This window comes from Sturnira hondurensis, unplaced genomic scaffold (genome assembly GCF_014824575.4).
Source record: "Sturnira hondurensis isolate 20B ecotype Veracruz unplaced genomic scaffold, ASM1482457v3 Scaffold0007406, whole genome shotgun sequence".
In the NCBI taxonomy this organism is placed as follows: Eukaryota; Metazoa; Chordata; class Mammalia; order Chiroptera; family Phyllostomidae; genus Sturnira; species Sturnira hondurensis.
In genome coordinates, this window is record NW_028080037.1 from 1,470,966 (window position 1) to 1,493,294 (window position 22,329).

At 60.4% G+C, this 22,329-nt stretch overlaps 1 protein-coding gene across 1 annotated transcript in view; it reads right to left on the bottom strand.

Annotated features, from left to right (window-relative positions):
- Positions 1-22,329, bottom strand: part of TMEM132C (transmembrane protein 132C) — a 147,100-nt gene that overhangs the window by 10,999 nt on the left and 113,772 nt on the right. Inside the window, exon 5 of the mRNA XM_037051869.1 lies at positions 3,533-3,676. Coding sequence (XP_036907764.1) covers positions 3,533-3,676 — 144 coding nt within the window. The remainder of the gene's footprint in view (positions 1-3,532; positions 3,677-22,329) is intronic.

Sequence of the window (22,329 nt, forward strand, 5' to 3'; positions counted from 1 at the left end):
GCCTCCCGGGGGAGAGGCTGGGACGTCCACTGCTGATGACCACAGTGACTTTCATCCGCCAAGCAGGGCCCTGGACCCCAGTGAGCATCCGGGGAGGCTTGTCGGCACAGACCACGGCCCCCTGGGTCTCAGACGAGCAGGCCTGAGTGGTCCTTAGCTGCGTTTCCAATGAGGCCCCAGGCGGCGCCGCCGTGGGGCTCTGGGGACCACACCTACAGACGTGCTCCTCAAAACCACTCCGAGGCCCCTCTGCTGTTTCCACGGCAACCACGGCCTCCCTCTCAGTCAGCCTGGGCTGCTCTGACCGAACGCCACAGACTTGGGGGGCCCACGCAGCTCGCAGTTATTTCTCAAAGTCCTAGAGGCCGGGGGTCCCAGATCAAGGTGCCAGCAGATCGTGTGCCTGGTGACAACAGCCTGCTTTCTGGACCCTCGGGGACACCTTCTCACTGAGTCCTTCCTCACAGAAGGGGCTAGGGAGCTCGGGGGTCCCTCTTATCAGGGCACTGATCCCATCCATGAGGGCCCCACCCTCACGGCCTCATTGCTTCTCTACCGTCAGCGTGGGGGTTAGGACCTCAGCATAGGAAGCCGGAGACACACAGGGGTTTGGGCCACCCCCATCCCTACTGTGTGTAACCCACCCCCATCACTACTGTGCTCGGTAGTTCTGAGGCTCTGCACTTCCTCTGTGTGCTGACGGCCCCCCAGATCTGCCTCCAGACTCCGGGCTGTGTCTGACGTCCCCGCCGCCCCCCCTGCCCCAGGCGCTCTAAGGAGGTCACACCTTCCTGTGCTCAGAAGTCAGCCTCCTGCTAGAGTTCTGTTTTCGTCTCACCCCTAAGGGGACGGGCGCTGAAGAGAGAAACTAGCGTTAGGGACAGAAAGGCCGGAACTCCACGGCTCGTAGGCCCAGCTTGGGTCCGCCCCTCGAACCAACCCTCTCTGCTCAGTGAGGCAGCCTCGCTGTGCGCCTGCAACGGGGGTCCCTCACTTCTCGCCTGCAGGCCTCCCTGGCGTTCGCGCGGGCGCAAACACCTCAGAGAACCTTTCTCTGGCATTCCTGACATCACAGCTCCGCACCCCGCCCCTCGCCTGGCTTCACTGCTCCCTGTGAGCTCCTGGACCTTCGACCCCATCCGGGTGACCTGCTGAGTTTGGCTCTCTGTCCTCTACACAAGGGATTGCGCTGCGCTCCTCGGGGCTGTACCCCAGTGACAGAAACCCGGCACACAGTAGGTGTGCATCCAGAAATGCATGTCGAGAAGGAATGAACCAGGCGGAGCTTGTACAGGGGGCCCTGGGTCCCACTGGCCCAGCCTGGAGTTTCGAAAAGGCCAGATTTGTTCCCAGCGCTGAAAAGCCCCTGCCTTCCATCTGGTCACCAGCCTGAGCCCTGGAAGCAGCTGAGTGTTCTGCCCCGGTGTCCTGCTGGTGTGGGAGACTGGACTGGGGGGCTCGGGGGGGCTGGGGGGGCCTGCTGGGAGGGACGGGGGCTGGCCGCTGGCCGTGGAGGGGCTGAGAGCAGCCCCCAAGGCACCCCCACCCGGCCTGCTGCCTCCGGCTGTCCACTGTTACCACTCACCAGCCTTCACTGGTGGCTCGTGTCACCCTTCTCTTAGTTTCCGTGTGTGGAGGGTGTTCCCAGCCGACGGTGTGCAAAGCGTGAACTCGCCCTGTGGGGAACTGGCCTGATTTTTCATCCAGAGGCGGGGCGGGGGCAGGCTGCTGGGGCAGCTGGAGAGCCCAGCCTGGGAGCCTGCTGGGTGGTGGCGTCTTCATGCAAACAACGTGTGGTCCCTCAATGGAGAGGTAAGTGGGCAGGATCGGTCTCAACATCCCCAGGGCAGCGTGTTGCCAAGGCAACCACAGCCGGTGGCCTCCGTGAAGACCAAGGTGCTCAGGCGCCTGTCTCTCCACACCACCACAGCACACGCATGTATGTGGGCCTGCACACACAGGGGAGGACAGAGTCCCTGGGGGCACAACACAGCCCTGCGCTGAGGGCTTGTGGTCGGCCAGGGCCATGGGCAGGGTCACGGGGACAATCTCCCTGAATGCCCACTGCCGATGAGAGGGAGCTAGGTTTTTGTCTCGGTCACGTCCAGGTTCTAAGTGAGGAATCAAGACACAGGGTGTCCGAGATCACACGGCCAGCAGGCAGTGGGGCAGGACACGAACGTGGGCTGTCCACCCCAGGGCTGGGCTCTCGGCCGGGATGCCCTCGGCTGGTGTGGGTGGGTTACTGCGGATTCTGTCCCGTCTCGTCAACTGTGGACATGCTCCGTTCCCTCTTCTGTCAGTGATGGACCTGACCACGCGACCAGCTTTGGCCAAAAGAATGTGGACAGGTGACAGCCGGCGAGTCCAACCCTGGGCTCAGGCGGCCTCCTGCGCTTCTGCCGCCGTCGTGACCTCTGCCGTAAGGGGCTCTCCTTCAAGCTCCCTCCAGCCCTGGACGGCAACAGGGGCCGAGCCTAGCCCGGCCACTGCCCACCTGCTGACGCCCGAGGGAGAATCAGTGACCTCTGTGGGAAACACACTGGAGGCGGGGTCATCGGTCATGGGGCACAAGCCCTCGGGGAAAGGGGACCCTGACTGGAACTCGGGGCAGCTTTCCTGTCCCTCTCCCGCCAACCCCATCGGTCCTCCTTTATCTTCCCCCTCCCCTCTGCGAACGGGAGGGAAGCCGGACTGGGAGGCTCGGTCTCCAGAAGCCTCCAGAGCAGCTGGGCCAGGGCCTGCAGTGGGCTGGGAAGGACCCTCCGTTCTCCCATCTGCAGGGGGGCCAGCGGCCCCTCCCACAGCTTCCCCTCCCCCGGGGGCCGCCAGAGGGGCGTCGGGGCCCAGGCTGTGACGTCGCACTTCTTTCATGGCTACAGGGCATCGAAGGGACTTTCCTGCCCAATGTGGGTGTGAATGATGCTCACAGGGAGGGGGCGTGGCTGAGCACCCCACTGTGACCCTGTCTGTGCCCTCCCTCCCTGTGCTGTGCACCCTGGCAGGGACACAGGGGTGGCCAACCCGGATCCCAGGGGCCAGGCAGACACGGTGGCTTTGGCAGCTGCCCTGCAGACCAAACCCCCACTGCAAATGTATTTTTAAATTGCCGCCCACGGAAAAAATAAAAATGTACAGTTGGCTGCCGACACTGAGAAACGAGGTGCCTTGCACCCGAAGTGTCCGTTTCTCTGGAAGGGGCGGTGGCACCAGACTCACGTTCCCTCTCGGTCACGAGCGGCTGCAGTTGGGCAGGGGTGCGTTTCCAGAACGGGGGGCGACTGGCTCGTGGCCGCGCTCCCGTAAATCACTGGCGTGGCTGCTGGAGGCACCTGGGGGCGGGCCCAGGGCCCCACACGCGGCCGATGCGAATGGCCAGCTGGATGCCAACACCAAGAGACAAAGAGGGGACTTTGAGAGTGTGGTATGCACAGGAGGCGACCGGTCTGCCGTCGCATGCACCGGGGTTACCTTCCTCAGTGAGCGGCACGCCCGGGGGACACCCCGTGCACACAGGGAAAGAGCGACTTACTTTGATGACGTCCTCGTCTGTGGACTTGCATTCCACGGACTCCGAGATGTCGGTCACCGCACTGTTCTCCTCCACGGACACCACCTTGACGGGCAAGGTGACTGTCTTCCCGGTGAGTATGGCCGTATTCAGAAGCTCGGTGTCCTGCGGAGCAGCAGACGGGGCAGGGTCAAGGGGCAGGCTCTCGGGACACCTTGGCAGGTGTGCAGACGAGACACCTGCCTGAGGGACCTGGGCCAAAGGGCCGAACTCCGGGGCGGTTTCCCGAGCACACACGGAACAAGATACCTGTGGTTGATTAGTGGTCGCCTTCCTAGTTCCCCGCAACGACAATGAAAATTTGACTGTCTTTGCAGAGCCCCAAGGCAGCAGGGGTTTGGGTGAGAGCGGCAGAAGCGAGGTGTGAGCAGGAAGTGTGAGCAGGAAGGCCCTGCGCCGGTGGAGGGGTGCTGCCCCCAGGACACCCGTGTTCGCGGCCCCAGAACCTGGGACTGTGCCCCCCGCGTGGTGAGAGGGACTCAGCAGAGTGAGTCAGGGCCTGGAGACGGGGAATTGCCCTGGAGTATCGGGGGTGGGTCCGGCAGAACCACAGAGCTCCTGGGGCAGGCAGCCGTGAGGGTCAGCGGAAGAGAAGACGCTGCCGTGTTGGGGTGGGGGTCAGGGGGTCCCATAACGAGCCAGGTGGCGTGGTGGCCGCTGGAAGCTGGAACAGGGACAGATTTCCCCAGATCCCTTGAAGGAGCACAGCCCTTGGACACCTTGACTTTGGCCCCATAAGATACCCTGACATCGGCCCCCGAGGACTGCAGCAGCCTTGTGTTAACCAGCGGGCGGCGCCTCATGGGCCGGGTCTTGCTCCCGGGACCAGGGCAGACGCTGGGGGAGCCTGGAGAGGCAGGTCGCAGTGCAGCGTCCGGGACTCTGGACCCAGGAAAGAGTGGCCGGCTCGCCAGGGTGACACGCAGGGAGCCCTTCGGTCGCCCGGACCCTGAGTCACTGGGCTCACCACTGAAACTCTCCGGAGGGGGTCTGGCCATCTCACTGGGGCCCAGGCCCCTCCCTCGTCCCGGGAGCATGGGCCCCCCAGCCCAACAGGCCCGCCCAGGCTTCCCCTCTGGGAAAACAGTGGAAGACAGAACGGACAGACTCCTATCAGACAGACGGCACAGCGAGAGGACCAACCACTGCACACCACCGAGTCAGGCGGCTTCTACCCCGCATGCCCGTGGCCACCCCACCTTCGCAGTGAACGTCAGCCCACCGGGCTTCTCATTTTTACGCAGACTTTCAGGCAAGCCGCCCTGCCTTCCTCTGTCCCCCCGGGAGCCAGTCCATCGTGGCTGCGGGGACTTCGGTTTGTGCTGCTCGTCTCGAGTTCAGGCCACGTGACTGGGTCCCATCTCTCCTGCCCGTTGTGATTTGCTCAGTGATGGAGGGAACGCCTTCTCTCTCAAGACTGCAGACACTGCCTGCTCGCACCTTGGGAATCCTTCCCCTGGTCCCCCAGGAGGGTGACACTGGGTCCGTAGCTTTGAGACACTTACGGGCCCCTCTGACCTTGAAGTTGATGTCTCCCAAAGCCCGACGCGGCAACACCGCTTGACTTAGAAGAGAGGGCTTCTCGGTTCTTTTCCCAGGGAAGCTAATGACTCAGAAACGACCTTCTGCGTTACATAAGCGCTCAACCGAATGTCTGTCTGTCTGTCCTGTCTGTCACCAGGGAGTCCCAGGCACCGAGCAGCGAGCGAGTCTCTGTCAGGCGCTCTCTGGGGCACGCGGGGCACTTGCAGTGGGGGCCGCAGTCGGGGCAGCTCCCACGCCGGCGGTTACAGATGCTAAGAATACCGCGGGAGTCCCCCAAGTCCAAGTCCAGTCTCAGGTTCATTACAGGCAAAGCGCTCGGAGCTCAGCCTCCCACTTTCTCGGAACGGCCTTTGGCTAATGGCTTCATTAGTTCATTACAGCTGCACACTCCCTCCTGGGTTAATGATGAGCTTTTGGGCGGTGGTTGCGGCCCCCACCTCTCTCTCTCACTCTCTCTCTCTCTTTCTCTCTCACACACACACACACACCCTCTATCTAACACATTCTGGAGATGGTGGGACTACATTTATTTCTCACTGAACGCCATCAATCCAGGGAACTGGCTGCAGGGATCACGGCCTCCAGGGCCAACTGGCTGAGGACCTGGGAGACAGTCCCCACGTTCCCGATCCAGTTTTGCTGAGCGTGTGTCCCCGTGAGCACCAGGGCTCTGGGACTCTGGCTTCCACTTGGGGCAGTGCCACACAGCCCCTTCTGTGTGACCTCGGTCCCACCCTGTCTTTTAGAATCTTCATCTCTTTATTTTACGAGTCAGGGATCGGGCCACACCCTCTGGCCAGCCGCCCCATCCTCGGTGTCCACGAAGCGTCACCCGCCATTTAGTGGATTCCTACTGTGTCCCAGGTGTGCTCTTCTCGCTGGGTTGCAAAGTAGCAGGTGACAGGTCCCTGCTCAGCAGAGGGGTACGAGCAAGCAGGTGATTCCAACACAGTTTTCCCTGGGACTCTGTCACTGGCTGGCGGCAAAGACCCAGCTCACGCTGACCTACGCAAGGCAGGACCGACTGCGTGGTGGAACTCAAACATCCAAGGACAGAGGCCCAGGAGCTCCAGCCCCTGCCGGCACCTTGAACTTGGGCTTCCCTGACTCCAGCAAGTGGGAAACAGAAGTTCTTCTGTGGCGTCTGCAGTCTCGGGGTTTCGCTACAGCATCTTCACACGCCGTTGGCCATGATGTTGGAAGGAGGACCTTTGCCGCGTGTTTGGCGCCACGGAGGGTCTGTCGGCGCGAAGACACCGGGGACTGGCATTAGGAGAGGCAGACGTCCTGGCATGTGTGAGAACGCTCTGCTCTGGGGCCCTGGGGCAGGAGAGAGAGGACAACCCCCAAGGGCAGCGTGGGTCAGGGGACTGTCACGGGGGGTGAGTCACCAAGGAGGAGACCGCAGAAAGCCGTGTGGTGTTGGAGAGGCCAGACGGTAAAGAACTGCGGGCGCCCACTGAGCTGTGGGGTGAGCCCCGTCTGGGTTGGGCTGTGACTTCTAGCGCCCCCCCCCGCCCCGTTACGGGCAGGGCGGCAGGTCACAGACGGGTCGGCACCATAGAAGCAGCACCCACAGGGGGGCCTGGCCGTGGGCGGGGCGCAGGAGCTGGGTCTGACCTTGGAGGGCATGTCAGGTCCTAGGGACCCGGAGGGAATGCGTGTCAGGATGGAAGGAAGCTTCCCAGGGAGTTAAACCTGCGTGTGCATGCTCTGTATGTGTGTGTACACGCAAGTGTGCATCCGCACGTGTGTGGGAGACGCTCACAGAGCACACACAGTTACGTCCCTGGCTGCTCCCTCCAAGACCCTCTTGGTCGAGTGGCGTTCACAGAGACATGCCCAGCACACAATTCATAACAAACACATTGTTTTTGGAGACTGACCCCAACCCCAGCTGGACCTGGAGGGACAGGAGTGCCGGACAGGCAGGGGGCACACAGCGCCTGCCTTGACGGGCCACGGGGCTGGCTCTGTGGGAGGCCGGCCCAGCCACCGCTGGCCCTGCGGCCCTCTGAGCCATGAGCCACTCAGCACCACGGTGACACGTCCCCGGTCACACGGGAGGAGGCAGTCCTTGGTCTGGGGGCACAGGGTGGCACCCCCTAGGCTCCAGCGGATGCCAGAGCACGCCACCCACGCTGGCTCCCAGCCACCGGAGGGTGACCAGGCAGAGCTGTCTCTCGAGGCCACTGGCATGGTTCCACGGGCATCTCTGCTCTCGCCGCCCTCCCCGCCCGGCGCAGAGGGCGCCTGTTCTGCCGGAGTCGGCGACGTGAGGCCCTAAATCACTGTCGTCTCCGACCTGCGCAGAGCCCGGGGCTTCGGAGGAAACACCACTGTTCTTCGGTTCACCCTCATACATGCAAATTGGTTTTGGCACTTTCTGTAGTTTTACAAACCCTGTTTTTAATTTTTAAGTAAATATAGAGCACAGCGCTACTTCTGGAGCGTGGGAAAGGCGGAGAGCCGCGAAGGGATTACAACAGTGTGAGACAAGCCCGCCCAGCCGGCCGGCGGGACGGCACCTGCCCCCACGGCAGGTGTGAGCCCAAGACAGAGACTTGTGCAGGGGAAGAGAGGCGTGTGCAGGCGTGTTCCACGCCCGCCGAACACCCATCTCGCCCGCTGGCTTGCAGAGCGAGTGGAGTCCCGCCGCAGCCTTTTCCGGCTCCTTCCCAGGGACGGCCACAGTGTCGCCGCCTCTTCTGCAAACTCTTTGCCGCCAACTCTTCCGTGTGCATCCCGGGTTCTCAGGTCGTGAGGCTGCTGGGGGGCACCCCCGTTTCCTTCTGTGACCCTGACACAGGGGCCTGTTTTATAAATATCTGTGAGCCAAGACTGATCTTTACATGTGTTAAAGCTCAAAAAAATACTGACAGAGCTGGAAGGAATACGGGGCTGAAACCTACACATTCTGCAAAGCCTGGCGTGTTCACAGAGAGCCCTTGAGAGAACACCCTTGCTGACTCCCACACAAGCCGAGCATTCTCCCGAAATCGCGGGCTCTCGCTTTGTCCCCAAGGGCCTCCCAGAGTCCTGTGGCATCCAGGCCACTCTCCACGTGACACCAGTGTTCCCGCAGGTGTGGACGCCCGTGGCTGTCCCCACAGCCTGCCTCTTCAGCTGTCTCCTCCTCCGACTCACTGTTCCTGGCAGCACTTCCTGTGGGTGCCCGGGCCCAGATGCCCGCGCCCTTTGTGACTTGGTTGGCATCGCGAAAACTCCCGTTGTACATGGGGGACCCCGAGGCTTTGTCCCCCAAGAAGAAACAGAGGGACTCGGGTTAAAAAGGCAGGGGTATGGGAACTGGGGCTCCGCTTGTGGTGGCCCGTAACTGACAGTTGTGACTGCTTTTGCATGGCCACAGCCTTCGTTTCCGGGCACGTGTCACCCCCAGGAGGGGAACGGGATACTTGAAGAGTGAGAAGCCTCTACGATTGGCCTTCGCAGACTCCAGCGTGGTAGAGGGCACCCCAGAATGTCTGCTCCTGCAGGAGAGTAAAAAAAAATCCACCACCATTTCCTCGTCATCGGCTGGAGCACAGGAGGTCAGGACAACACGCCACGCGGTTGGAAGAAGGACATCTGGGACAGTTGGACGGGCCCCCGATGGGTGTGGCCGGCATGGGGAAGATCCCAGGTCCTGCCTGGTTGGGAAACCAAGAAACAAGGGCCCGGACGCTGGCCTCCGGGGCCCAGATCCTGGAGGCCTTGGCAGCTCTACCGCCGCCTGCATCCTGCTCCGTGGCCTCCAGTCCTGCCTGCCCTGGGCCTGGCGTTGCCGTCGGAGCAATGGGTGCGCCCGCCCGCTGAGGGGCCCTCTGGGAATAGACGAGAGCCCACGAGGAAGCCCCTCGCTCAGTGCCCGGCACGGACGTGGCTACTCCACAACAGACGTCCTCAGTCCGGAAAACAGACCCTGAGAGTCATCCCTGAACTTCAGGTTCAATGTCCTCCGTCACCACCCACTCCTCACGGCCCCCAGAAAGTGAGCGCTTGACGGTCACTAATTTGGAAGCTAATCTAGCACCGCTCGGAAGTCGATGCGGGAGTCATTCAGTTAAACCTCCCAGTCGATCAGGAGGCACCAGCAGCAGGATCTGGGGGCGCCGGGAACGGGGCTCGCTGTGGCCTCCGAGCCCGGAAGCTGAGCCCCAGGCTGTGGAGCCGGGAGGAGTGTGGGCTGGGGCTGGCCCCTCGGGAATGGGGGTCTCAGACCAGCCTTCTGGGGAGGGAGTGATAAGGGTCCCTTCCGGACAGAGGGGGAGAGCTCCCCAGGTCCTGCCTCTGCACCCCACGGGGACGCCTGCTCTGGGGGAGGACGCTCTGCAACATGAGTGCACTTTGCCCCTTTGGGGGGCTCTTCCCTCCCTCCAGAGCCTGGAAGGCAGCTCTGAGTCTGGAGGGGGAGGAGCAGGAAGGAGGCGGCACACCCCCCATTCCAAGAGGGAAGAAGGTTCACCACATTGCCGAAGTATCTTGACCAAAATCGGCGGAGAACGTGGGGGTCCCTTGCACCCATTCCCCCGAGCAGAAAGTCCCCACTTCTCCTTGGCGGAAGCTGACTTTGGATTCTCAGACAGGGAGACAAGTGTCCAGGGTGGCACCTCTGCAGAGGCCAGAGCAGGTGGCTGTTCCGTGTCTACGCAGCAGGGACGAAGATCTCCGAGTCCCACAGGTGGCCCGGTGAAGGCAGGGGCACCGAAAATAAAGCTGTTCGGTTTGAAGGGAATGAAGACTTCAGCTATTGTGGCAAAGAGCAGCTGGCTGCCAACTCAATACGGATTCTGTTCCCTTTCCTTAGTAACCGAGCCGTGACTTTTGGGGGGTGGGGTGGAGTGGAGGAGTACCCAGCTCAGAGACTAAACTTCCCAGGCTCCTTTGCAGCTACGTGGGACGAAGATCCGGGACAATGGCTCTCAGAGTGTGGTGCTGGACCCAGAAGCATCGCTGGGGAGCTTGTTACAAATGCACGTTCTTGGGCCCCAGCCCAGACCCACGGAGTCAGCAAGGATGGAGGTGGGAACCATTCACCTCTCTTTTAACAATCTCTCCTGGATTCTGATGCTGAATGGTTGAGAACTATTGTCAGTCTAAATATAAGTAGAAATATTATGTAGCCCTTTAGGAAATTGGTTTAATGGGAGCTGGATTCAGTCAGTGGAGATGTTATTCCCCTGCTCTGGCTACCTGGAGTACAGATACAATGGCTGGAACCCAGCAGCCCTTTTGGACCATGAGGCAAACTGGGGAATGAAAGCCACTTCCTGAGGATGGTGGGGTAGAAAGAGAGGAGACGCCTAGGTCTTTGAGGACTAAGGGACGCTCATGGATTCATTTACATTTGTGAGATAAGCTTCTTTTGTGTTTCGGATCCTGGTTACGTGAGGGTTTTCTGTGACTCCTGAGGCTTTTTCTCCGCTTGCTGGAGACGGTGCCTGAAGACTGAAACGTGGCGGAATGGCGTGCAGCATTTCCAGGACTGGAACCGAGACCGCAGCTCCACGGCCAGGGTGCTGGACGGCCATGCGCGTTTGGGAATGGCAGGGAGGGGCGGTCGTCCCACTGTTCTTGGCCGGGGGTCACGGCGGGAGCGTCTGTTGACCAAGGCTGACAGCGGAGCCAAGCAGAGAATGACAATGCAGCCGGATTTATAGCAGCGGCAAAGGGGCTCTCAGAGGATGCTTCGCTTTCCCGGTTCCAGGCATCCTCGTTAAAGGAGGCGTGGGTCTCCAGGCAGCCAGCCGGCGTGCTGATGAGCCAGGGGCTGGCGAGGAGGGTTCTGGATTCGGGGCAGATGAGCCCAGAGCAGATGAGCTGTCTGATTAACAAGCTGACTTCATTAGGCCTCAACCAGCCCTTTCCAGGGTCCCGTGATTAGGAATGCATTCTGTGCACAGACGCTGCGGGGCGGCCCCTTGGAATCCCCCCCGCCGATGTGGCCTCCCCTCCCTCCAGGCTGTGCGCAGACGCCCAGCCCTGCCACACTGACTAATGATCTGTTTCGTCAGCGGGGGGAGAGAAAAACTTCGTCACCCGCCGGCAGCGGGCACATTGGACCCACTTACCTGACCACACTGCCTCCGCCTCTCCTGTTTCCTAATAAATAGTCCCCATGAATTCCGCATGTTTTGTTTGGGTGAGATTGATTTAAAAATGCTCGAGAAGACACCGGTGGGGAAGTGTGCAGCCGGCAGGGGTGTGGAAACCGGCAGCCGGTCATCTCCTGGTTGCCGTAGCTTCGGTTCTGTGGGAACAGCGAGGACCAGGGGGCGGAGAGGCAGGGGCCCAAGGGAGGGGACCGTCCCTGAGGACTGCCTTCCCTTCCTCACATGACAGAGAGCCTGAGGACAGACCTCCACCAGTGACCTGGCAGGGCACCTGTCCTGTGGCCCTTCTCAGGGCCACGCTCTCCTCTGCCATCTGTTTGAAATTCCTCCCGGAAATCGCAGCGTGGAGAGCAGTGGACACGTCGGCCTGCAGCTCTAGAAGCAAAAAACGCTTGGCGCCCCCAAGCAGAGTGTGTGCCGGGCGCTCAGACATCCCAGGGGCCGCCTCTAACGTATCTCTGATTCGGATTTACCGCCCGCGAGGCGCCAGGCGGTGAGCGCTCCCACTCTCGCCGACCATCCTCATCACAACAACCGCGGCCTTCGCCAATTCGTTTTCTGGGGCTGTGGCTATAAAGCACCACACACTGGGAGGTTTGAAACAACACAGATTTGTTCTCTCTCAGTCCCGGAGGCCGGGAGCCTGAGACCGGGGTGTGGGCAGGCAGGACCGCGCTCCCTCTGACACCTGCAGAGAAAAATCTTTTCTTGTGTGTTCTGGTTTCGGGTGGTGGCTGGCCGCCCTGGGCATCCCTTGGCTTGTAGACACGTGCCCCCCGGTCATCTCAGGGCCCCTTCTCCTTTGTGTGTGTCTGTGCCCACAGGTCCCCTTGCATAAGAACCCCCGCTGCGTTGGGTTAGAGCTGCACCCGAGATCTCGGCTCACGCAGATGTGAATGGCAAAGACCGCGGCGTTCCCAACCAAGGCTTCAGGCAGAGGTATTGAGAGTCAATCTCAACTTGCCTTTTCGGGGGCAGAATTAAATCCATACCTGGCCCTCCATCCTTTGCAGAACGCGCTCACGTGAATGACTGCCGCATCTGACCTTCACCGAGGCGGAGGGAGAGGGTTGAAGTTGGTGCGGGGCGGGAACTGAGGCCCGAGGACGCGGGTCTGACCCCCGACGTCTCCTGCCGGCCACCCTCTCAGAGGCAGGCTCCCTCCTTCACATAAAACAACCCCTGTGAGCCGACGCTGAACTTGGGCAGTCAGCACCGTCCTACCTGGGACAGTCCCAACCCCATCCCCGGCCACCGCCCAGCCCACCGTGACCTTGTGTTTTCCAGGGACTGAATTCTGCTCCAGGCCTCTCTGCGTGTACCCGCGTCTCCACTCTTCCCACTGCCTGACGAGGTGGGGGCTTCGTGCTCCCCACTTAGTAGGGCAGGTCACGGGGAGGTGAGGAAATGTCACCCTACAGCTGCCGAGAAGTGTGGAGGTGGGCTTGGAGCTGCGGTGACGGGGCCCCACGCAGATCCCCGGGCCGTCCGCCAGCCACGCCCTTAAACCCACCGAGAAGTAACCTTAGGAAAGCAAACACACGGTGCACATCCTGGGGGAGCCCCTTCAGAAAGCCCCCCATTCCACATGCCGCCACCCACCCTGTCTTCATCCCGAAGGCAGCCCCAGGTCCGTCCGCAGTCACTGCCTCACGTCCTCGTCCCGCGTCGCCCGGCAACCCCTCATCAGCATCCTGTCCCGGTGGACTTGCCTGCTCTGCGCATCTCCCAGAAATGGAACCACACACCGCGTGACATTCTGTGTCTGGTGTCCCTCACGCGGTGTTGCATTTTGAGGGTCAGCTGCATGGTGGCAGGTGTCAGAGCTCTGTTTCCGATCCCGGCTGCGTCACGGGGCTGGACTCCTCCTCCCGATGCTTTGCTGCCGCTGTGACCTTTCGCTGTACTTGAGCCTGACAGAGCCTTTGCACATTCTGTTCCTTCCGCCTGGAATGCTCTTCCCTCCATCCTAAGCTCCCTGGGGTCAGGTCACGCGTCACCTCCCACACCCACCCCTCCCCAGTGCTGTTCCCAGCTGGGCACTCCAGAGCGTGGCTCCCCCGTGAGACCCTCGGGTTTCATTCCAGCTGTGGGGTGACATCTGTCTCCCTCTGAGGTGGAAGGTGCACGAGATGACATTGTGCCTGTCTTGTTGACGCCTCCGTCCCGTCCTGGACCAGTGACTGCTCATGGGAGACACTCACAAACGCAGGGACAGATGAGAAAAGAGACAGGCTGTCTCACGTCTTTCCAGTTTGAGGTTCCGAAAGCACGTAGGGGACAGGACAGGAAGGACAGGGCTGCTGGAAGGTGGCCCTGGGTTAGGTAGAAGAGGGGCCTCGGCCTGCTCCCCTCGGGCGGGCCGCAGAACATCCACGGAGTCGTCGCCTGACCGCGCCAGCCGTGCAAAGGAGGCCGTGGCCTTGGGTCTGACACAGAGACAGCTGCAGGGGTGCCGAGACCACCGCCCAGGGCCATGGAGGCCAAGGGCACTGGGTGGCTCAGGGTTCGGACCTGAATTGTCCTCAGCATCGCTGGGCAGCCAAGAGCTGCTATAGAGAGTGCAGGGGGCAGAAGCCCCGAGAAGGGCTGCGGGGGACCCGGATGGGGCACCTGAATGGTGCTTTGTGTCCGCACACCTGAGCTGGTAGGCGGGGATCTCGCCGTGCAGCCGGTCTGCTTTCCGACGGGTCAGCCTCCTGCTTCTGGTCTCTTCTGATCGGGGGGGGGGGGGCGCCTGTGCCGGTCCATTCGGCAGAGCGCTCCCCCTCAGCCCTGTTTCCGCCGACTGCCAATGGGAATGAAAGGCCACCGGCGAGATTCCGAGCTTTCTGGGGGCCCCTGCACGTGGCGGCCACGAAGGTGCCCTAACCTCCTGTCTGGGGTGGTCCAGCAATGACATTTTTCAACCTTTCAAAAATGAATTTTATGGGGGTGACACTGGTTAATACAATGGCATCAGCTTCAGGCACAGCAGTGACTTTTGTGAGAGTCTCACCGGCGTCTTCATCAGCAGGTGCCCAGATGGTCAGACTCAAAGGCAGCTGGTCTTAGGGAGTGACCTCCAGATGTCCAGCCTGCGGGTTTTCGACTGCGCAGGACCACGTGAAGTCCAACGCACGCCTCGCCCCTCTTCCCCCCACCGCTCCGCACACCCCCCCCCACCAGCTGCTCACCCCGCGGGAGGAACGCAGCCCCACAACAGCAGATCACTTAGCAGATCAATCCTGGGAGAGGCGGCTGGTCTCCAACGGCGGCTGAGCACACGCGCCTCCCTCCCCCAGGACCGCGCTAACAGCTCTGCGGGCTTGCGGAAACAGGCCCATAATTCCGGGCTCTGTCAGGACGGGGAAACTCAACTCCCACTTCATTTACTTACCAGTCGCTCACAGCGCAAACCGGGGTGCCGGAGCCGGGCCGCCCTCACCCGTCAATTTACCTCTAATACGAGATGGAGATGCTATTCCAAATGCTCATTTAAAACGAGAAAGCAATTCAATTGAAGAAGGCCTGCCTCTCCACGAGGTCCGGCGCTGCAAATGAGTTATTACCCGGGGCCGCCCTTGGGGACGGCACGCGGCGGAATGTGTGGCGTCAGGCTCCCAGACAAATGCCACATTTCTGCCACCTTCTTTACTGTCAAACAGCGCTCTCTTTTCTGGCTGTTTCCCCCCCACCCCAGCCCTCGCCCAGCTCGGGAGACAACTGGGATGCACAGGGTGGGGCAGAGGCAGGGTCGGAGCTGTGAGGAGTGAAGTGCCGGGTCCACTCCTGTGTTGTTGTTTATTCATTATTGTCGTGTTTTTCATACGGGCAGCTGTGACCCTACCTTTGCCCCACCCTGTACGTCCTTCCTGCTTCCAAAACTCGAGTGCCTTTTGGTCCCGTGGAAGTTGTACCAGTGCCACTGCGAAGAATTCAGGGCGTTTCAAAGGCCAGTTCCAAGGGCAGAGCCGGCTCAGGCCACCTTCTGCAGGGACAGCAGCGGCCCGTGGGCCCCTCTGTGTCCAACAGCCCCCACACCTGGGCTGCCTTCCTCTCCTCCCTGAGCCCCTGAGACCGGGCTCTCTGCAGCCGGTGAAATGTGACAGTGGGTGATGCGTGTCCCTTCTGGGTGATCCCCGTCAGGACCCATGGGCCAGCCCTCTGCTTTCTCTCTCCCTGGTGGGGCCCCCTGGGGGCATGGCGCAGGCTGCTGGGAGTCGTATCCACGCTTGGCGGACCTGCACCACGCTCTGTGTGAGTGTGAGAAACAACCCAGGCTGCGTGAGTCCCACAGTTGGCACGTCACCCAGAGTCGCCAGGCGTGGAGCCCGCCCAGACACGAGAGGACCCTCTGGTACACACACACCCATCTTGCTCGGTGACTGGACTGGGCTGGCAGCCCTGCCGGGGGCCCTGCACCCTCGGAGGGACCCCAGCAAGAGGGAGACACTCTGAGGCCATGTCACCAACACTGAGTTCCTGAGACAAAGGCTTCGGGCCAGCGGGGGACAGAACCGGGGAGGTGGGCTTTCTTGGTGTCCGTCAAATCACTCAGAGCGCTTGTATCTAGTAGGTGTGGGGTTGTGAACGCAGGCGTGAACTCCGGATGATGCAAAGAGGAAGCTGGCCGCGGGGTCTTGGGGTCAGAGGGTCGGGCTGGGGGCAGGGTTGCCCGTGACAGACCTGGGCAGTGTCCCTTCAGTAAGACACTGATGAGTGGAGGCAGGGAGGTCCCTACCTCCCGGGCCTGGTCACCCCATCCTAGATGTTGGCACAGGGGACTCCTGCTCCCCTTCAACATGGCCCGCCCACATCCACCCCAAACCCCCATGAACCCTAATTGGCCACAATTACGGAAGGAAAATGGACCATCTGCTGTGGAAGTGATGGTTGATACTGCCCCCTAGTGGCAGGCACAGGCACCACACAACGTCCCCTGCAGGGGACAGCTGGCCCACTGATTCCTGAGTTTTCTGAAGCAACACCAGCCTCGGCCCCATCCCATCAGGGGAGAGCGGAGTGGACTCCCTAATACTGCTGGTCACTCTGGGGCTGCTTCCCAGGTAAACGCCCTGTAAACACTGGCCATTTTACCTGTACGGTCGGATGACTGAGTGGCTTCTGTCACCCTAAGGTTCCCCCATGACACCTGCAATGCATCTCTGCTCCAGGGCACCCCCCGACCCCGGCATGGCTGCTCTGATTGCCTCTTCGTTGCCCCGGGTCCACCCGTAAGAAGCCTCACGCATGGCTTCCTACAGCTGTGCCCTGCGGAACGCCCATCCCTTCTCACCACGGTCCACTGTGGTGCCTCGTCACTTTTCCTTTTTCACTGCCAAGTAGCGTTCTCTTTCCTAGCTGCCTCTCCGTTCCTTGACTCTTGTGCCGGCTCAGGGCTATTGGGAGGAGTCTGGTTTGGGGTGATCATGCATCACCTTGCCCAGCAATGCCGGCCCACCTGTCTCCCGGTGGGAAGGTGTTCTCACCTCCCCACAGACCTTGGGGCCGATGTGCTGTGTGGCGTGGGACGTGGACGTGTGACACATCAATAAAGCTGCTTCCCCGTGACTTACGTTCCATCTCACGTTCCCCACGCCGACTCAGGTGGGCCCCCGCACCCACAGCTGTGCCCAAGACTGCCCGTCTTCTCCGTGGGGCTGCAGGAGGGAGTGAGGCGTAACTCCACGCGCTTCCGTTTGCATTTCCCAGGGACAGGCGGCATGGACTGTTTTAATTCTCCCAGCATCTCAGATTTAAATGAATCACCGCGGTGAGTCCTGGCACGAATCCATCACGGTGTTGCTCTGACACCGGATGTCGCCTGGATGTTAACGGGATTTGAAAACAAGCGAATGATAGGGTGTCGGGAAGGCCGTGTTGGCTCATCACCGACCAAAAAAAGAAAGAAAGAAAAATCGGAAGCAGATGACAAGGGTCGCTGGAAGCTGCTTGATGGGACAAACCTCACAATCCTTTATGCCACCCGCCGTTTCCATTAATTACCAACATACAGATAATTAGGAGGGTTTCACATTTCACCATGTCAGATTGCCTTGTAAAGTTGGGATTCTAAAAAGCCTGCCCGCAGCTGAACGGTGACATGTCAGGGCACCGGTGCCAAGTCAGGTTGCTGTCAGCTCCGAGCCCTGCGGCTGCCGGCGAGGCGGTTGCTCTCCACCCCGAGAGAGAGCCCAGATCCTCAGCCAAGGGGCCGCCACCTCTTCCTTCAGGTTGACAGGTGTCTGCTGAGGAGTCCAGGGAGCCCACTGGAATGGGAGGTACACCGACTTCCACAGACAGCTGCAGCCACGGGGCCCCCACTGCCCCCGGGCTGACCTCTCCGATGAATGCGAACCTTGTGCAAAGGAGGGGCACTGAGTCCCACTTCCCCTGCCCTGGCCAGCTTTGCAGACACAATTTACGGATGCAGAAACGGCAATCTGGTTGTAAAGTCCCTTGTCCTGAGCGGGGTCCCCTGACATGCTGGGCACAACGTACGAGTCTGGGGGGGGAGGGAGAACCTCGCCTTGCTTTTCAGTGGTTGAAGGACAGAGACACGCTTGTCACCCCCACGGTTTCTTGGGCACATCCAGGGCGGAAGAGTTCCCTGAGGGTCTGTGAGCAGTGATGGCAGTGGCCAGGACAGGGGCGGCTCTCGGCAGATGCGACCGTCCACTGCCCCTGCTTGCAGAACGCTCGCGAAGCCCGGCCGGATCTCTGCCAGCTGTCCCGGTGGGGCACTGGCGGCAAACCACCCGGTTCTCCCCGGCTGCTGCCTGTTTGCTGTGTGTCTGGCGAACTGCTCAACCCTTCTCAGCTTCCTCCTCCTTAAAAAGGGGGAGGCAGTAGCAGCGACCCGGTCTTGGTTGCCTGAGGCTGCTGTTAGAAACCGTCACTAACCCGGTGACTTAGAACCACAGCCACGTGCCTCTCCCAGCTCTGGAGGCCGGAAGTCCGACAGCAAGGCGCAGGCAGGGCTGGGCTCCCTCTGAAGGCTCCAGGGAGGGGCCGTCCTGCCTCTTCCGGCTTCGCAGGGTGGCCGTGGCCCTGGCACACCTTGGCCTGTGGCCATGCCGCTCAGTCTCTGCGTCTGCTTTTCCAGCAGTCACACGGACACGCTCGTGGACCCGCCCCAAATCCAGGGTGACCGCACCTGACCCTTGCCTTAATCACATCTGCAAAGACCCCATTTCTGAGTACGGTGACGTTTACGGGCACCAGGGGTTTGGACTTGGAAATGTCTCTTTTGGGGAGTTCAACTCGTCTCAGCACAAAGCCCATGGGGATGCTGGGACAGTTGTCTCTGGTTACTGTGATGTTACTGTCCCTGAAGGAGACGGTGAAATGGCTCAGTGTCCCCGTCGGTGCAGGGGGACAGCAGGTGGGTAGAGGCCTGCAGGCCGGATGCAGCTGTGCGAGGGGGGACCCAGCACGCCGCGAGGGCTGGAGGTAAAACGTGGGGAGGTGGGGGTTCTGGGGGTCAGTGTGGTCTGGAGGAGCAGGGTGTCAGGCTCCCAGCTGGGCGGGTTGCTTCTGCAGTCTGCGTTCTGACCGGGAACGGTTCACCTTCTCAGAGGGGCCGGTGTTTGTGGGTGGAGCGGGGCTGGGCAGCGGCACAGCTGGACATGGCTTTTTCAGACACAATGCACATGCCACGCCATTCACCCACTTGAAGTGTGGCCACAGGGGTGTTCCACAGACGCCTGCTTCTGCACCAGAGACGCTGGTCTCTCCAGCTTCCATGCTCATCAGCTCCGATGGGGCTGTTCTCAGAGATGGTATTATTGCCATCGCCAGGACCATCACCGGGACCACCACCACCACCACCACCACCATCAGCTCCTTCGTTGTCATCCACCCCCCACCCCCTCACCATGTTACTGGGAGAATTTCCCAGTATGAGGTGTCGGAGTGAAGATGACAGACTCCGGGGTTCGACGTGGTCCTTTGTGCCATCTCCGCACTGTGTGACCGGGAGGCACACCAGCCCACGGCGCAGACACCGCCGGCTCAGACTCTGCGACGCAGCTGCCAGGAGGGCTCCGTGAGACGGTGAACACACAGGGACAAGCACAGCACCGTGCGCTCAGCAAACGTTTCTCATCTTCACGCAGACGCCTCTCCGCGGGACTCGGCAAACCCCGCCTTCCCAGGTGCACCAAGCCGGGCAGCTCTGGTTTCTGAAAGTCTTGCCAGTTTTACATTCCGGGTCCCCAGGATCAGACACCCCATTTTCAGGGGGGAAGGATGGCATTTGCCTCAGGAGGAAGTTTCTCAGGACCGACGGCGACAGGCAGGCAGTGAGACCCAACAGGGAAAGTCTTCCGTAAACTGTGGGGTGCATAGCCCCTCTGAGGAGGAAATTAGGGATCACGCGTTTGATCGCTGTGCCGTGCCCCTGGACCCCCGTCGCCTCGGATGTCAGCTGTGACTGGAAAAACGTTAGGGAGAGGACACGAGGAGAATCGGCACATTACCGGAAGCGACAGGACTCGGCCACCCCAGCAAGGGGATGAGGGACACAGAGGTGGGGGCACAGTGAGGGTATTGGTGCCCTGAGGGACCAAGAGGTGGCCGGACCTGCTCCTGGGGCTCCACTCAGGACACCCCCACAGAGCCCGGGCAAAGGGGAACCCCCCCTGGGACAGGGTCCAGGCGGGACCACGGCCTGGTGCGGCTCACACCACCTGAGTGACCCCGGTGGCCACCCACGGCACTCAGAAGTCGCCTCTGGACTCGGAACCAGGACCACACGTGGCCGACGGCACTTCCGATTTCTGCTGGTTGATGGAGATCTGTTTCAGGGGTTCAGGGGACCCCGCTAGCAGGCGGCTCCTCAAAGAAAAACCTGGGACTCTCCCACACGCCTGTTCGGAAGGAAAAGGAAACACCTTCCAATAAGACAGATGGACGTGCCGATCTGACCTTTGCAAACGGCGTGGCAAACCCCCGATGGAGGCCAGGAAGAGAAATATCATTTCATCTCAGCATTCTATTAATTTATAAAGCAAAACAGCAAGATTAACTCCCATTCAAATTGGCACCCACCCGGGGCTCTCGACAGTGACATTCCATTAACAGTTCCTTTTCGTTTTTCTGTTGAAGAATTTTCGTGCGGGCGGCCGGGCTTGCGCTCTGGCCCGGGGAGGGTGGGGGGAGCGTCGGAAAACGAGTTTCTCTGCCCATTACAGAGCACTGTACGGCATCTCGGAACATTTGTTATTTAAATCTCGTAATGGGCTGCAGGCCCGCAGCCGAGATAACACAAGGAACAGGCTTGTGAGTGGATTTAGGTCTGATTACAGCGCGTGATTGATACGCCTGCTCTGAGTCGCTGGCCAGGATCAGGGTGGGAGGGGGTGGCGTGCACACCGCCCTGCGTTCCTCGGCTGGGACCAGGACAGCCGAGGAGGCACGGATGCCCGACTGGGTGCCCGAGAAGGCACTGAATAGGCGTCCCTCCTGGTTTTCTAGCAAACCCTGCCTTGCCGAGTGCCTGCCGGAAGGAAGTAAAGGGACACTGTGAGTCTGAAGCCGCTCCCGACAGCGACGTCAGGCTCTGGCACGGTGACCAGAGTCCAAGTCCCCGGCGCGGTGCTGAGAAATGAGCTGAGGGGGGAGGAAAAGTGACGTGGAAATAAATATCATGGAGATAGCATCACTCGGGAGAGCGGCTTTACTCGGTGTGCTGCTAAGTTCAGGCAGGGCTGCCAGTGTGGCTGGGTGGGCTGTGCTCCACCCTAGGGCTAGAGCAAAAAGAAATAAAATTTCTTTTTTTAAAGATTTTATTTATTTATCTCTAGAGGGGAAGGGAAGGAGAGAGGGAGAGAAATATCAATGTGTGGCTGCCTCTCGTGTGACCCCTGCTGGGAACTGGCCTGCAACCCAGGCATGTGACCTGACTGGGAATCGAACCGCGATCTTTTAGTTCGCAGCTCCGCGCTCAATCCACTGAGCTATGCCAGCCAGGGCTGTGACATTTCTTTATAAAGAAATTTATAAATATCTGATACAACCCAACACCAAAAAACCCAAACGACCCAATTAAAAAATTAGCAGAGGACCTGAACAGCATTTCTCCCTCGAGGACACAGAGGGCCCAGAGACGTGTGACGTTCAACGTCACCAGTCATGAGAGACATGCAGATTGAAACCACAACGAGATGTCACCTCACACGTGTCAGAATGACTGCCATCAGGAAACCCACAAACCACTGCGGGTGAGGACGTGGAGACAGGGGCCCCGTGCACTGCTGGTGGGAGTGCGGACGGGCGCAGCCGCTGTGGACAGCAGCGTGGAAGCTCCTCCTAAAATTAAAGACGGAACTTCCTTATGGTGAAGAAGTCCGCTTCCCTGCGTCTATCAGGAAAAACCCCCAACTCCCCTTTGGAAGAACGTCCGCACCTCCATGCTCTCGACCGCGTTTCCACGGTCGCCAAGATTCAGAAGCAGCGCCTGCCCCCCGTCTAATAATGAGAGGTGGCTTTTTCTTATCTACATGTTGTCCATCCCTGCCCCACCCCCACAAAGCTATATAGTGTTTAAGAGGAGGACATGGCTCTTATTTCCCAAGTAAGCGAAATCACGGAGAGGAGGAACTTGGGGCGCACGGAGCCATCGCTGAATCCACCCCTTCCTCCCTTTACGGATGGGACACCCAATTTCGGAGAATGTGGGCCGTGAGACTAAGGACCCGCTGACGCTCCCGTTTTTCTGACCCTTGACCTGGTGGCGGGCGGCGGGCCAGGCATCTCTTCTCGGGCACAGACAGGGCCACCCTGACAACACGACCGTGGGGTCCGAACAGCCACAGGTGAGTCACGGGTTTGCTTCGGGGACAGAAGCCTGTGGGTTAGCAGGAGGCAGGGCTATGTCGAAACTTAATTCCCAAGTTAATCTTCAGCTGCAACAGGAACACTCTCCCTTTGCTCCCATGGTTACTTGTCAACCAGGTGAACAGTTTTCGATTGCTCCAGACCTTCAGAGCCAGCCTCAAAGTCCGCCTCCAAAGTCATGAACGTAAAACGCTCTGTTTGGGGAAGGAGCCTGGCGAACAGGGGAGGACATTGCTGAAAAAACAGTAACCTGTTATTTTCCCATGGGCGTCTTAAACA